A 14766-nucleotide genomic window follows, 5' to 3' on the forward strand; every position below is an offset into this window, starting at 1 on the left:
AGTTTTTTTCATATACAACGAGGAAACTTTTGGTCTGCATCTAACTTGATGGAAAGTGGTGATCAGAGCCACATAATTCAGATTAATTTGAATAATCTATATCGCGCAACGAGAATTGAGGTCATCAATAGAAGAAAAAATTAGTATCTGTACCTATACGCTGTCTGCGCTGTCTGACTTTAGCAGCGCGACAAACGCGCGACAGACGCGCTGCCGATAATTTTATACTACATGACAGCGGATCCCTGCCTTCACATTATAAAAACGCCACTGCCGCGCTGCTGTCGCGCTTCTAACGCCCTAATGTGAAAGCGCTCTAAGTGTATATTTTATACCACCGACCCAGGGCGTCGGTGGGTGTGCGCAACGATGTCCATTGTTCTTTTAGCGGCCGCTTGTTACGGCAAGAGGTGTGATTAACAACGGCCGGCGCGACAACCTCTCGTCAAATTGAGGCGCGCTGCTCCCGTCAAATTGACGCGTTAATTAATTGGCTGATCGGCAGCTCGTTTGTTTTTTGAAAGGTAATAAGCATGTATTGGAGAAGGTGGGATCAATAAGTCTGGCGACTAATATTGAAGTCGTCAATTATACCTATGAGCTAATCCTTTTTAAGTAGACTGCACTGCTGGACATAGGCCTCCCCCAAAGAAATTATATTTGTCTGGATACAAATTTGAGAAAGAAAGAAAGAAAAATATATTTTCTTCCAGCAACCAGGCCCACTCTACAATTCTAGAGCAGATTTTTGTTGATTTGGTGTTCAATTTATTAATAAAAAAATTAAAGGTGGGCCCAGTGACTGGAAGAAAAAAAAGTTAAAAAATTCAAAGACTTGGCCCGTAAATCAAATTAAAAGTGGGCCAAGTCACTGGAAGACTCAAGCATGTAATCATGACTATCAATAACTAGTAACTTACTTTTACTTTGACAATTATTTCAAAGACTGCGGTTTGGTTATCTTTGTCACGACATCAGAAGTCAAATATCTAGGTCTAGCATTTCAGTTGTACAGCCGTTACATCCTGATGCAGACTCTGTAGAACCTTCTGTGATCGTAATAGGTGTCATTTTGGAAACTGCGTTCGACTGTACTATCAAGACAATAATCCAATCGCGATCAAGCGGGCAGATAACTAAAAACAAAAGAATACCGCTTCGAATTCAACGCACGCTCCACGAAAATTATACGCGGACAACCGCAAAAAAGGGCCAAAACAATGAACTCTCTTCCCCCACCCTTTAAGGCCTTAATCAAGACCCTGCCCCAAATTCGCCCACAAATTGCATCCAATTGTTCACTTTTTACCGCGAGGCGTGTTTGGCAGGGGTGTGTAAAAAAAGGAATTATCTGGCGGACCGACGGTTGGGCGCATCTGATCTAATGCGAGCCTATTGAGGCCTATTGGCGTGAACACGACGATTATAATTGAGCACAACTGCCGGTTAAAACCATCTGTAATTTTGCGTACGATTAAAGGCTACATGTTAAAGTGGGAAGCAATTGCCAGCTTCAAATTTGGCGAGGGCTTCTCATTAATGTCGCAAACGAAATGACGAGTTTATAAGAGCATATTGTCTTAGTTAAAGACTTTGGCGCGTATTCATTATGTACTGAGTTGACTGAATTGAAAAGCAACGCTTCTCATATACTATCCTACTACTCTATATTAAAATGCAAAAGTTAGTGACGACAGATACTTAGATATTTCTTACTCTTTCAAGTATGCAATAAAAGAAGTACAGTCAGCGTCAAATAGTTCGTGATACCCAAAGTGGCTAAAAAGTTGACAACACAAAATTATTCCAATTCCAACAAAGACGTGTTGTGAAATTTTTGGCTACCTTGGATACCACGAACTATTTGACGCTGACTATACCGCTGAACCGATTTCAGAGATATTTGACAATCAGGGAAAAACAATAGGAAATTTCTATGATAGTCGCAGGTAGTCTCGTTATCTCAGACATGAGTGATGTGTACATCTATAATACTATTATGTTTATGTATTTATGTGTATGTCTATTATATTTATTTATATTATGTCATTTATTGTATGTAATCTTATGTAAGTAGGTATATTATTCTAAATGTAAACTTTTTGCACCGCCTTACTCTCTCTGCATGACCCGTGGTTGACTGGCAGAGAATGCCATCCGGCATTAAGTCCGCCACAGTGCATTGTCTCTATGTGTGCTAAAGTTTAAATAAATAAATAAATAAATAAATAGTCAAATATTTAAAAAACATTAGATACATTTTAACATTTAGCCCTGAAAGTTCGAAGACTTTGACCGATTTCAAATAATTCGTCATAATAAGAGTAGATGTCTTAAGTTTTTTTATCAGTTAAAAAATATACGATTCTGCGGGATTAGCCGAACACTTGCGGTTCTTTGGAATCTACCGCGAAACCCTTTTTTTTACGGAACCCACTTTTTATTTAAGCGGATTATTTTTTTAAACGGGTTAAGGTTTATACCTCTTTCGGGAGATGCGTTCGCTATTTAAGTCTATAGTTTGCAGATTATTATCTTTCAGATAAAAGTTTTAAAAGAAATATATCAATAGATTTCAAGAGACGACCACTTAAGTTGAAAATATGGTTTGAATTTTTTGGCAGATGGGTGTTTTCATTTAGGTTTGGGGCCATTATGAAATTTATTTTGAAATCCTTGCAATTTATATGGAAGATGGCTTACGTGTTCGTTTTCTAAACGCGATGTTCTTAGATTCAACGAGTAATTTTTATTTTTATTTGGTACACAATAACAGACAAAATTAACAATTGTTTAAGAAACTATACACCTTAATTTACATTTTGAATATGTGATTAAATTACGTAAATTTACCTAAGTAAAGGTTTCCTGTTTTTAATTTGCTTTTATTTTATTTACTGAACTTCGCCTCAACATTTGTGCAAAATTAAATCAAATATCTTCCAAGACAATGAATAAATTACAGATGACAGCACATTAGATTCAAGTTATTGTTGCAAAACTGAACTTATTACATCTACACCTTATGGTGCCTTAGTGTTTTGCTTGGTTGTTGTCGTCTGTGCCTTAACAAAACTTTGTTCACCAATTTCGTAATTCAATGTCACATTAAAGTTAGCCAACTTCCTATTTTCTATCAGTGCCCTTCCTTACAGATGAGCTCATGCACAGCGCGGCGATGGGCGGCGGAGCGCTCTTTGGGTGCTCCTCAGCCGGCCACAGCGGCATCAACCAGCTCGGGGGCGTCTACGTCAACGGCCGGCCGCTGCCCGACTCCACGCGGCAGAAGATCGTGGAGCTGGCGCACTCGGGCGCGCGGCCGTGCGACATCTCCCGCATCCTGCAGGTCTCCAACGGCTGCGTGTCCAAGATCCTCGGCAGGTCAGTCGCTTGAACATGTCCTAGAGGGCCTAGATACATAGGTACAACATCTACAACCAGGCAGGTGCTTCACAACGAAGATGGTGTGGCAGTGCTCTTGGGAGCCCATTCGAATGATCTCAGCTGCATTCTGAAGATTCTGGGCAGGTCAGTTATTTGAACATGTCCGTCTTACTCATTATTCAGTACCTGGATCATAAAAAAGATCGTGGAGTTTTACACTCGGGAGTCCAGTTGTGTAACGTCAGCTGCATTCTGCAGGTCTGTTGAGACCGTAGCCGTTGGGCTAGAAATGATGAAGACCGTTATCTCTGAACAATTTTTGGAATAAATCATTGAATAAAATAAAAAAGTCCTTTTACAAGAAAAAGTATCTATCATCTCAGATCATAACTGCTGAAATCGTCCAAAATATTGTTGCCTTATTTTAGAAACTATAAAAATCTTTTATTTCGGCGAGTGCATTTTGAGACGCCATACCTACTAAAATAAAACGGCATTCACTCGAGTAAAAGCAATATTAAAATTTAATCCAGTAATCGGAAACTATTCTATTTTCTCCAGAAGTCTCGCACAATGGCTAAGCACCCATAACAATTAAATCGAGTACCAATGTTAAACGAATTATTTGACACAAAACCATTGTGCAAATCGAAGACGGGGTCAGAGGAGCCACGCGTTCGTAAATTGACGGAATTCCCATACACTGCTGAGGCACGCACAATGGTGCGGCACAATGGGCGCCTTGGACAAAATTAAGGAATATTTCAATGAATTAATCAATACAATGAGTTTGCATTCCCATAGTGGATTGTTTTTGTTGACGTGTGCTCCGCGGGTGACGCGCTGGGAATCGACAGCGGTTGCGGCGTTAGGGGCATAATTTCGCCGTTTGATTGCGATTTTATCGGGAGATCAAGGAGGATTTCGGCCCTCGCCCTCTTATTGAAATGCAATTCGATTGTTTACGGTAATCGTGGCTTGACAAGCTCGAAATGTATTGCGAACAAATAGTTCAATTAAAAAATACTACCCTTATTTTCCATCAAATGCTTTTTCGTATTTTAGGCATGCACTTAGCTCCGAACAGTTAATTTATAGGTAGGTACTACGTTTACTAATAAAATATCTAAACGTCAATTTAAATATCAATTTGATTCCCATCAAAAACATGTTTTCAAAATGCTAATGGTCCCGAAACAACAACTTTACATTTCAATTGCACAGTGCTCCGACAATGGAAATCAATGGGAACAAAAAGTCAAAAGTCAATTCTGAACAATAAAAAAATGTAAAAGACGTCGATCAAAGGAGCTAGATCTTAATACAGGGTGTGCCTTTCAGGGCTGTCCCACGACCGCCCCTAAATAAAAATGAGAATAAAACAATTTATTTGGTAGTAATTGGCGCCCCTACTGGGCGAAACTGCTTGACGCCCGTTCAAGAGATCTTGTAGGAAAGTAAATTTTGCTTTGGGACCCTTTGCAGCGCCCTCTGGGCACATGTTATTATGCCGTAATGTTTTGCTTGTTAAGACATTGGCAAACAATTCGAGTGGTTTTCGAGAGGATGAGGTTATGAGATTGTTGCCCTTGGTTTTGGAAGTGAGCAATTTATTTTGATTTTTATTCGAGTGCCAATAGTTACTACTTTCTACATTTAATGTTGTCTCCTAGGCTCAGATTTTTCTATTAACTTTATTAATTAATTTAGATTTCCAGCTTCAGAGAAAAATGTGAAGTTAAATTGAGTAGAAGGGTTAAAAACCTTATGCATTGGAAACTACATATTTGCAAGTAAATTTTAAACTACTACGTGTGACTTATCAGCTCGTCTAATACCCTAATACAAGTTACACTATAGTTCAATTAAAAGTTACCTGTGACTAAGAAACATTTTGATTAAAAAAATGCCACTCCTTTTAGCAAGCGCGTGTATCAAACTTAAGAGTCCGTAATCAACCGTATTTCGAATTATTTCCCTGCTAGAAAATTGCCCATTCCTACGCAGTCCCATTGCAAGTGTTGCCCATTTTCCCATACTCCCCTGACATTCTTATCGCGCCAATTACTTGAAGGGTTGGGGAGAAAGGGCAAACGTGGCAGGACTCCTAATTAAGGAAGACTCCTGCTGTTAACCAAAGCAAGTTCATGGTTTCAACCGTTTTCGATTGGAGATATGGGTAAAGTGGGATACTATTGAATTTTTGTTTAGTTCATGTGGAGTTGATATGAGAAAAAATCGGTTTGCTAATTAACGTGCGTTTTTTGCTACCGCTTTGTTTCTTTCAGTAAAACAAATACACAATGCGTGTGACTTTTCATATTATGAACACTGAAAACTTTTAATAAAATAAAAATAATACATCTACGAAATTGAATTGCTAGTAAGACATACAAATAATGTAATAATATGACACTACATATACTATCACGAGACTCACGAGCATATTATCAAACTTAAAATTTTCGATACAAAATTGAATTTAGTACAGATGCAACACTGTTTATCTTGAGGTTGTCCTTGCATCTAAAACGAACTAAAAACTCCCACTTTCAAACTCGATTCAATAACATCTCTTCCATGCGTGAAATAACTTCAACAAATCGATGTTATAACACTGTTACATATAAATAACCACTTCAAAAACAATCTCGATAAGTAGTCATTTGATTTGTCCCCCGTATCTTTGACCCCAGTGCTCCGATTACACGGTCTAGTAGGCAGAGTCTGTGCTGCCTTTAGCACAGTGTGTGCTATCAGTCGACGTTGAGAACATCGTTTAAGGTATAGAGTAGTAACTTGAGATGCGTCGTTGTTCTTGGAATGAATACGTTTTTGTTTTGATAAATACATTTTAAAGTATGAGAGTGTGAGAGTGTGAAAAATTTTAACTAGAAAACTCTCAATCTTTCGATGTTTGGTATTTGATTTATTTAAAAAAAATACTGTGTAGAGTGATAATTAACATGTCTAAAAGTATAACTGCTACCAAGTCGTTTTAAAACACTTTAAACCGCAATTATGAATGTATTTTTGCGTTTCTTAATAAGTAAAAATCATAACCCTCCTTTTGCTTTGCCGTAGTCGGGTAAAAATAGTCTAATATCGTATAATGTCCTAACAAATAAAAACGCATCAAGCTAAAAGGTTTGGTTGCATTTAAGTAGTTTAATAGGCAACAAAAATATACAGTTTGCCAAGTTACTGACTGCGTACACTATACAATTTTCGCAAATGAATAGAAAATCGAATGATCGATATCTAATCGATGGTACAATCTGGCCAGCCTCCTGCGGTGGCACAGTTATTAGCGCGGCCTCTGAATCGCATTGTCGCGGTGAATCGAGCGATTTGTTGCCGATATTCCGATTCGAAGCTAATTCTGTTCAAGACTTGGTATAGATTGTTTGGATCTCTGTTATTTTGAGTGTGGCTTTTTCTATCGTGAAAATAGTGTGTTAGTTACGAATGATGAGGCTTCTAAGGCTGACGCCTTAATATTTAGTAGAGCTTGCTACGTATGTGTATGGTTTCCAGTTAGTAAATCCATGATAAACCTAGACAAAAGTTTTCGTATGACCTCAAATAAATTTTTGAACTAGCACAACTTCAATAAATTATTACAATGAAAGGTACGATCATAAAATTTTACAAATAAAAAATATTATAATAATTATTACGTTGCGTTGTAGTGATTAGCTACGGTAGTTTTTCTTTAATTAAAATGTACTTAGTAAACTAGAAGACATTTTAGAGCAAAGAGTAAAAAACGGTTGTGCGGAATTTCAAATAACGCACCTAATTGAACTTCTTCACCAACCTTTGTTAAAAAAGAAGAAAGAAACAAAAAATCTTCACTCGCAAAGTTCAGTGACCTCAACACTTAAATAAACTCTCAATTAATCTGTATTCACCGCCCCAACGTCAACCTGTCGCTGCCCGAGGCACAAGCGATTACTGCGCGGGTCCTTTAGACCCACCCCTGCTATTGACGGTATTGGGTTTCATTTACAAGGAATGCGCTTTTGAATGTTGCAAAACTGTAATTAAAGATATTTTGGACGATTTCGGTAATAATAGGGACATTTTGAGATTTATTTGGTAAGGCAATTTTTAATATGAGACTAACACTTTAAAAATTCATTTAAATTAATAAAAATAGCGGAACTTTCTGAGAAGCCTAAAGAGGTTCAAGAAACAGATTTAAAAATGCTTACTTACTTTAACTAGTTAACAAAGGCTCCAAGAAAAAGAAAGATGATAAGTATGTGAGCAGAAACTATTAAAACAATCTGTACATTTTGTACCTACCTACTAATATCAAAACGTACGCCAAAATACATTTCCCAGTTTAGTTTCAGGGCCTTTGATTTCACGATGTTACCCAGTTCAACAGTCTCTTGGCTGCCCCGACAATGCTCATGCAAACACTATCGTATCGACAGATGACAGCGTTTGATTGGACCGTGTGTATTTTAGGGTTAACATTTAAGTCTCTTGCAAAACAGTTTGCTACGATTTTTGACCGAACGAAAAATAAATTTTATTTACTGTCATCGTACTGGCAACTTAGAAAAAAGAATTCAAGCATAGGCCACAAACAGAATATTAAAAGTAAAATACGTAACGTTCTATTTTTAAACGTTTTGTGGGCTTTATTTTAATGCCTACTCGATCGATAAGTTACGCTACCCGTGTTATCACATTTTTTCCATCGATAAAAAAAATAAAAATTGAAAGCCCTCTTCATTCAGCCTCGCATTTGAGCTAAATATCGACACATGTCGATATCACAATAGATTCGCGCGAGTACATCCTGTATCAGCACAGACATCTTGCGTCCCCACACAATACATTTTCAACTTTGCTCCAACAGCGAAGAACTCAATTTCCTTCAAAAGGTCAATCGTCTATCAGCAGCGAAGAATTTGTTTATCATCTAACATCGCGAGTGAGTCTTGTTGCTTGTGTAATAAAATTCATTTTCGCGTTGGATCGGCAAAGGTAACGTTCCTATAGGATCGTAGGGATAGGTACTTCAAGTTAAGGGGATGAATTCGAGGATTATGTTTGTAATTGTGCTCTAATGCTCCAGGAGTGGAACGGGAAGCACCGGGATGGTTACAATACAAAACTTTGTTGATAGTATTAAGCGGAATTGATCGATTTATAATGGGGAACTAATAATGGAGCTTATCAAAGTTTGTTTTAGAGATAAAATTTAACCAACTATGTCTAGTTCATTTACCTACCTATTATGGAGATCATTTATTTTAATTCCAGTTTAAAAGGGCATAGTTACTTTTCGTGTACCTATTTCGGAAAATGCTAATGCCAAATGGATGGATGTCTTTTTTTACCTCCAAGCAATCAATGGGTTCAATTTATAATTAACTAATTTTTCACACGAGATCTTCATAAAAAATATGGGTAGCAATGACAACCGAGATACTCAGTGGGTATGTTACTATGTTACACCCAGTACTGGCTTCACGGCATTACCCATTGATGGCCAGTTTGTATCTACAACTTTTACTTGTGTATTTTCGCTCTCACCACTTTCCGCAATCCAAACTAAGATTAGCTTTGCACACAGATATTACGAGACTGGGTCTATCAAGCCTCGAGCCATCGGTGGGTCGAAACCCCGTGGGACCACATACCGATGTTACTTATAGCCAGCCTGCTTAGCGACATTTTAACGCTGTAATACCCATTGATGGCTAGTTTGTATATTACTTTTACCTGTGTATTTTCGCTCTCACCACTTTCCGCAATCCAAACTAAGATTAGCTTTGCACACAGATATTACGAGACTGGGTCTATCAAGCCTCGAGCCATCGGCGGGTCGAAGCCCCGGGTGGCCACCACCCCTGTGGTCCAGAAGATAGCGGACTACAAACGCGAGTGCCCGTCGATCTTCGCGTGGGAGATCAGGGATCGCCTGCTCAGCGAGAATGTGTGCAATAACGACAATATTCCTAGTGTGAGTATTCATTTGTTTTTTATTATTAGGGTTGTTTTTTTTGGACGTACTAAACTGTACGTCCAAAAAATTCATTATTAGGGCTGTACTAAACTGTAGTTGTGCTTTGCCCGTTGGCGCCAACGGTGGTTCCAACGCAACTCGTCCAATGTGTTGATTTAGAAAAATTAAATGCTTTCACAAAGTTGGTGCCAATGCTATTTTCTAGTAGTAAGACGAAGTAGTAAATACTAGGAAGGAAGAATGTAAAGTAGTGAGATGTGAATTCGATGTAAATTAGACCGGTGATAATCTTCTCTATACATAGGATGACCTTAGGCTGCAGAGTAGAGCGTGTTAAGTAAGAGTAAATAGCCATATCACCTACTTCGTATCTTTTAACAAAAGTTTTAGAAAAGTTTATAAGTGCATCTCTTATAAATTTCAAAGTTTTATATCTAAGGGTATTGTTATAGGATCACTCATCCACCTTGACATGTCACTGAATACCAATACAGGAACAGTTATACTCGACGTTACAAATGTCAAAACACTTTCAAACAATTTTCGAATTTAATTAAATCTGGCAAACATATGGCTCTGCCCATTGTGCCGCCCTCAAAATAAGCTGGTCAAAATCCTGGCGACATTCAGTCTGCTTTAATCCAATTTTGCAATATTCCGACGTAAAAACGAGTAACGGCCATATGCCTCGACCAGTGGACCCGGCCCATTGTGCGACACAAGAAGGTAAAAGGACCTATCTCATCATAATGCAACCGAGTCTATTCTGTCAACATTATTGATGGCAGCTTATAAAATTTCAGTTCGGGATGTTTGATCCATACCGTTTTATTGAGTTTTTGTTGTCCCTTATACAAATAGTTCTATTATCAAGTTTTGGAGAGTTCATAAATTTGCTAATTCAGTTTTATTGTCGTTTTGTATTGTTAAGCATTTGGAGTATCGGAGTAAATTCCTTAACTTCATATTTTGTATTATTTTGAAAGAAAAAAATAGGATTTAGAATTTTATTCGTTCTACGTACCTATCTGTACATTATTTGAATGTAAGTTTATCATACTGCTAATCTATGCAAATTATTATTTTTTCTTCCCTTACAAACTGGCCCAATCTGTCATAGTATACTAATTAAACCACATAAGCGAGGTATTCCTTTTTCAATCACCGCACACAGATGTATATCACTTGACACCACAGTTGAATAAAACAAGCGACGGCGAGGCATCCTGCAATTAACGCTTACTAAAAAAATAACGAAACCGCGATCCTATGAAATATCATGCACGATATTAAATAAAGCTTTGCGCGATGTGACACGACCGGTAATCGAACCAGACGTTTTGAGAGACATCTGCCCGGCCAATGAAGGCAAAAAATGACAAAGAACTTTTTTCGCCCACGTATAATTCATCGGTGCAATTTTTCTGTTAATAATGTCACAACTCGAATGCGTTTTGTGATCCCGAGCTTGCACGCCGAAATGTAAACACTTGGGCTAACAATGGACGCGGGAAAAAACGTTTTTGTTAGTTTTGAGTGTTGAATTGTTGGTTCTCTGTGGTTGGAAGTGTTTAGAGACACGCCGAGTGACATGATATTTATTTTGATTAGCTTTCGGCTACTTTCGAGTTTCATTTATCAAAGTTTGTTACTGAAAGCTTCATAGATTCATTTATAACAAAGAGATTATTTAATAACTTCAGTCAGTGTCTTAAAATAGAAGCTTAATTCCCTCACACAATCTCGCTTTCGAGCTCAACATCAAAACCTTTATAGCACAACGGCAACGTCATAACAATAGGCACAAAATATTACTCCGTAGAAACAATACGACTACCCAAGGGGAAACCCAGCCGCTACATCATACGCCAATGACAGACGCCAGACACACCTATGCTATAACCAATTATATCTGCTGCACCCCCGTAACACGGGACAAAATCGAAACACGGAATGGCCCTAGAAGATTCGGCGCCAAAGGGGCTATTTTTATGACTGTCGTACCTACGCACTCGGCCCAGTGGGCAAATAGGCGAAAGGGACAGCGAGCCGGTAAACACATATGCCGGAGAGAGACGGTTGTTTGTCGTGCGTTGCGTCGCGTAGTCATAACGGTCGAATGGGCGTGATGTTTCTTACCAACTGAAAGCGGACAAAAATACTTGGAACAATCGATCGGGCTCCGGCGAAGAACGGCGTAAGTGAGCTGTCGGCGCTAGGGCTGAAGTGGCAGTTTTATTGCACACTCGTAGTAATACTACTGTCATCCAATGCTATTACTCATTAACAGAATTTTAACAAATAGTACAGCTACATACATTTTAATTGCAGTGTCATCTGTCATTTGATGTGGAAATAAATAGAGACGTATGTAGAGTTTAGGTAGGATTAATAAAAATTACTTCAGCGAAATATGATCCTTTTAGAACATTATTGCGTTTGTAGGGTGATCAAATTAATTTAGTAATTTAATAACGTATTTTATAAAGTAAATATAAATGAGTTTTTAATTTGACTGAATAAAACCATAGCAATCTAGAATTTAACATAACTCCTATATTGCGTAGTGTAAGAAGATATGAAGGATTTAAGACATTTTCAGTGTTCCGTTCCACATTAAAAATGCGCATTTTTTATTTTAAACAAAAAAAAACACTATTCCATAATTTTAAAATGCACATCTTACGTCATTCTTCTCCTCTAGCGCTACAAATCCTTTTACGCGTGAGTGCACAGAATATTTGCCGTCTCGTTCCCACACGCTGCGCCGCCGCAAGGATCTGCTATAAGTCATATTGCCGGCCCACTCTAGCGGATTAACGTCAACGCTTATACTTTTTGGGCTAGATGCTAATGTATGTTATTGACGTGTGCTTATAAAAATTCATCGCACCACCGCCCCTTCTTACTAATACAAGCCTCACTGAGGCCAAAAGTAAAATAAAAAAGATGGCATTATTATAAAGAAATTGAGAGTGACAAGAATTTTGTGTGTTTCAAAGTTTCAAAATATCGAATACAGTTCGAGGGACCCTGAAACTTTCTACTACTCTAGCTCTACGCCCACTGTATACATTCTGATAATCTGGTAGTTATCTAGTTTTATTATCAAATTCAATAAAGTATGTATTTCTAAATTCATTCAAAACTTCATTCTGAGATCAAATTCTGAGTGTGTTTTATAAATAAACAGACAAAACCTCCCGGAAATCCGTCAGCAATTGCATTTTAAGTCTGATATTTATGTAAAACAGTTCTTTATCTGTCATAGTCGAAAGTCATAGTGATACGAAACAATGAGAGAGAACACATAAAATACCAAGAATCGTTGAAACCAACCGCAAGACGAAACAAAAATCTCCAATCAACAGTTGGAGACTCAAGCACCGTTAAATACGATTTGGAGACACCTAATTTAAATTCGGAATTCATGGGTTCGATCGAGCGAGCCGCACAGTGGGCCGGAACACGACACCGACGACTACCGAATTCGTAGGGATGTAAAGTTAAATTGTAGAAGTGTTTCAGTCGGACTTGTCACTAAAAAGAGGTGCTGGAAAATGGCATTGCATTTTTAAAATCGTAAATAGTATGACTGTTTCGCGCTTTTTCACATAATTTGAGCGGTGCGTGCATGGAGTAAACAAAGAAAATATTAAAAAGTAAAAATAATATCTAGGTAAATAATGTTTCGGTACAGTACTTCCTACTTCAGGAAAATATTATTTGAGTTAGGGACAACCGTTTTGCTAGAAACTTTTTACTTACTTTCAACATTTCTGTTTAGAAAATTATGTACCATCTGATTACGCAAAATATAAAACCGTAGTTAGAGACCAAACAATCTGCAAATACTTGCTTGCTTATACATGTGATTCATTCTGTCAAAATTTCACTGGTTAAAAATGATACCCCAAAAGACGCGTGTCTTCAATAACACGTCAATTAGAGAGTCAAAAAATCGAGAAGTCAAACTAAAAAAAAACATACATCCCTAGTGCCGAAACTCGACACCGGCGAGCGCTACCGAATCGCATTTTCGGGGCTTCGTGCACGATACTGTATTATGTGTCCGTATGCCGCTATGTTGGTTTCGTTTTCTACAAACAAAACGGCGTAACTGGAGACTGCACAGTGCGCCGTAAGACTGTTTGGGAACAATTTTTTAAACCGTAAACATTTTGAGTATATTTTCTTAAAATTGAAAAATCGAAAGGATTTGTTACGGATTGAATAACGTCATAATACGAAAACTACTTGGCCATCATAACCGTTATTTAACAGTTTTATTTAAATATTAAACTTCGTAGAGGTCAACAAGAAAACTGAATTTCAATATAGAGCCATAGAGTGATTTCTAAGTAAAAACCTCTATGCAAACAATCTGTAAGTCGGGGCTCTGAACTCTGAACTCTCTTTAGAATCTGAGTAATCTTTTGGGATAAATGAAATCCAAATAAAACCTCTTTTCTTCTGAAATTATATTAAATCAATTCTTGAAGCAGGACATACGTTTAAACAGATTTTTGGTTTATTAAACGTTACATATACCTGCCAGTAACACGTGCTGGTTTTTCATTAATAATTTTAATGCATATAACTAGGTAAGTATGTCTGTAACCTTTAGCTGGTGGCCATCACAATAAATTGTTGCTTGGTTTAGAACGTTATAAATTTCATAACAAATATCTGTTCAAAAACTGCAATCATCAAAACAAATCCAAATAGGCATATCTGTCGGCATGCAGATGAAAGTCCCTCTCGAGTGCCCTCACTCCTCAGTCACTCGCACTCGGCTGCGGCGGTATTCACGAGGGTCTTAGATAATGGCATTAATACGGAACCCCGTTTGAGGCTTAATGTTTTGCCGCTATTTGTTGCAGTTCAATATGTACGAGATTTGAAACGTTTTGGCGTAACGTTTGAAAAACGATACGACTATGACAAAAATTCTCAAGGTTTTAACTTGAATTCAAGTAGTAGGTACTTAATGAAATCAAATCAAAGCATAAAACTTTTATTTGTGGCACAAATCTAACAATATTATTTACATACTTTATACCACACGAATTTTAGGGGACTTCATTACCTATGAAGTCCCCTAAAATATTTCTACTTGAATTAAACAGCATAAAACTCATTAATCAACTATTGATTGATAATTTTTCAATACATATTAGTAATTTAATCTGATAATTCGTAGCAGAAAGCTTGGAAGATTTCTGAGTTAAAATATAAAGTAAAGAATTCGATGTATTCGATCTTAATTTTCTCATCAAATTTATAGAACTTTAGTCGTTACAAAATTATTATTTATTAACACTTATATTATTTATTTATTAAAGAAAACCAGAATTATATTCCAATGTAATCATCACCCAAATTGTAATTTA

At 37.4% G+C, this 14766-nt stretch overlaps 1 protein-coding gene across 1 annotated transcript in view; it reads left to right on the plus strand.

Annotated features, from left to right (window-relative positions):
- Positions 1-3163: 3163 nt before the first annotated feature.
- Positions 3164-14766, plus strand: part of LOC135081104 (paired box protein Pax-6) — a 59689-nt gene continuing 48086 nt past the window's right edge. The window contains exons 1-2 of the mRNA XM_063975844.1: positions 3164-3381; positions 9190-9370. Of these exons, the coding sequence (XP_063831914.1) occupies positions 3164-3381; positions 9190-9370 (399 nt within the window). The remainder of the gene's footprint in view (positions 3382-9189; positions 9371-14766) is intronic.

Source organism: Ostrinia nubilalis, chromosome 19 (assembly GCF_963855985.1).
Source record: "Ostrinia nubilalis chromosome 19, ilOstNubi1.1, whole genome shotgun sequence".
Classification (NCBI taxonomy): domain Eukaryota; kingdom Metazoa; phylum Arthropoda; class Insecta; order Lepidoptera; family Crambidae; genus Ostrinia; species Ostrinia nubilalis.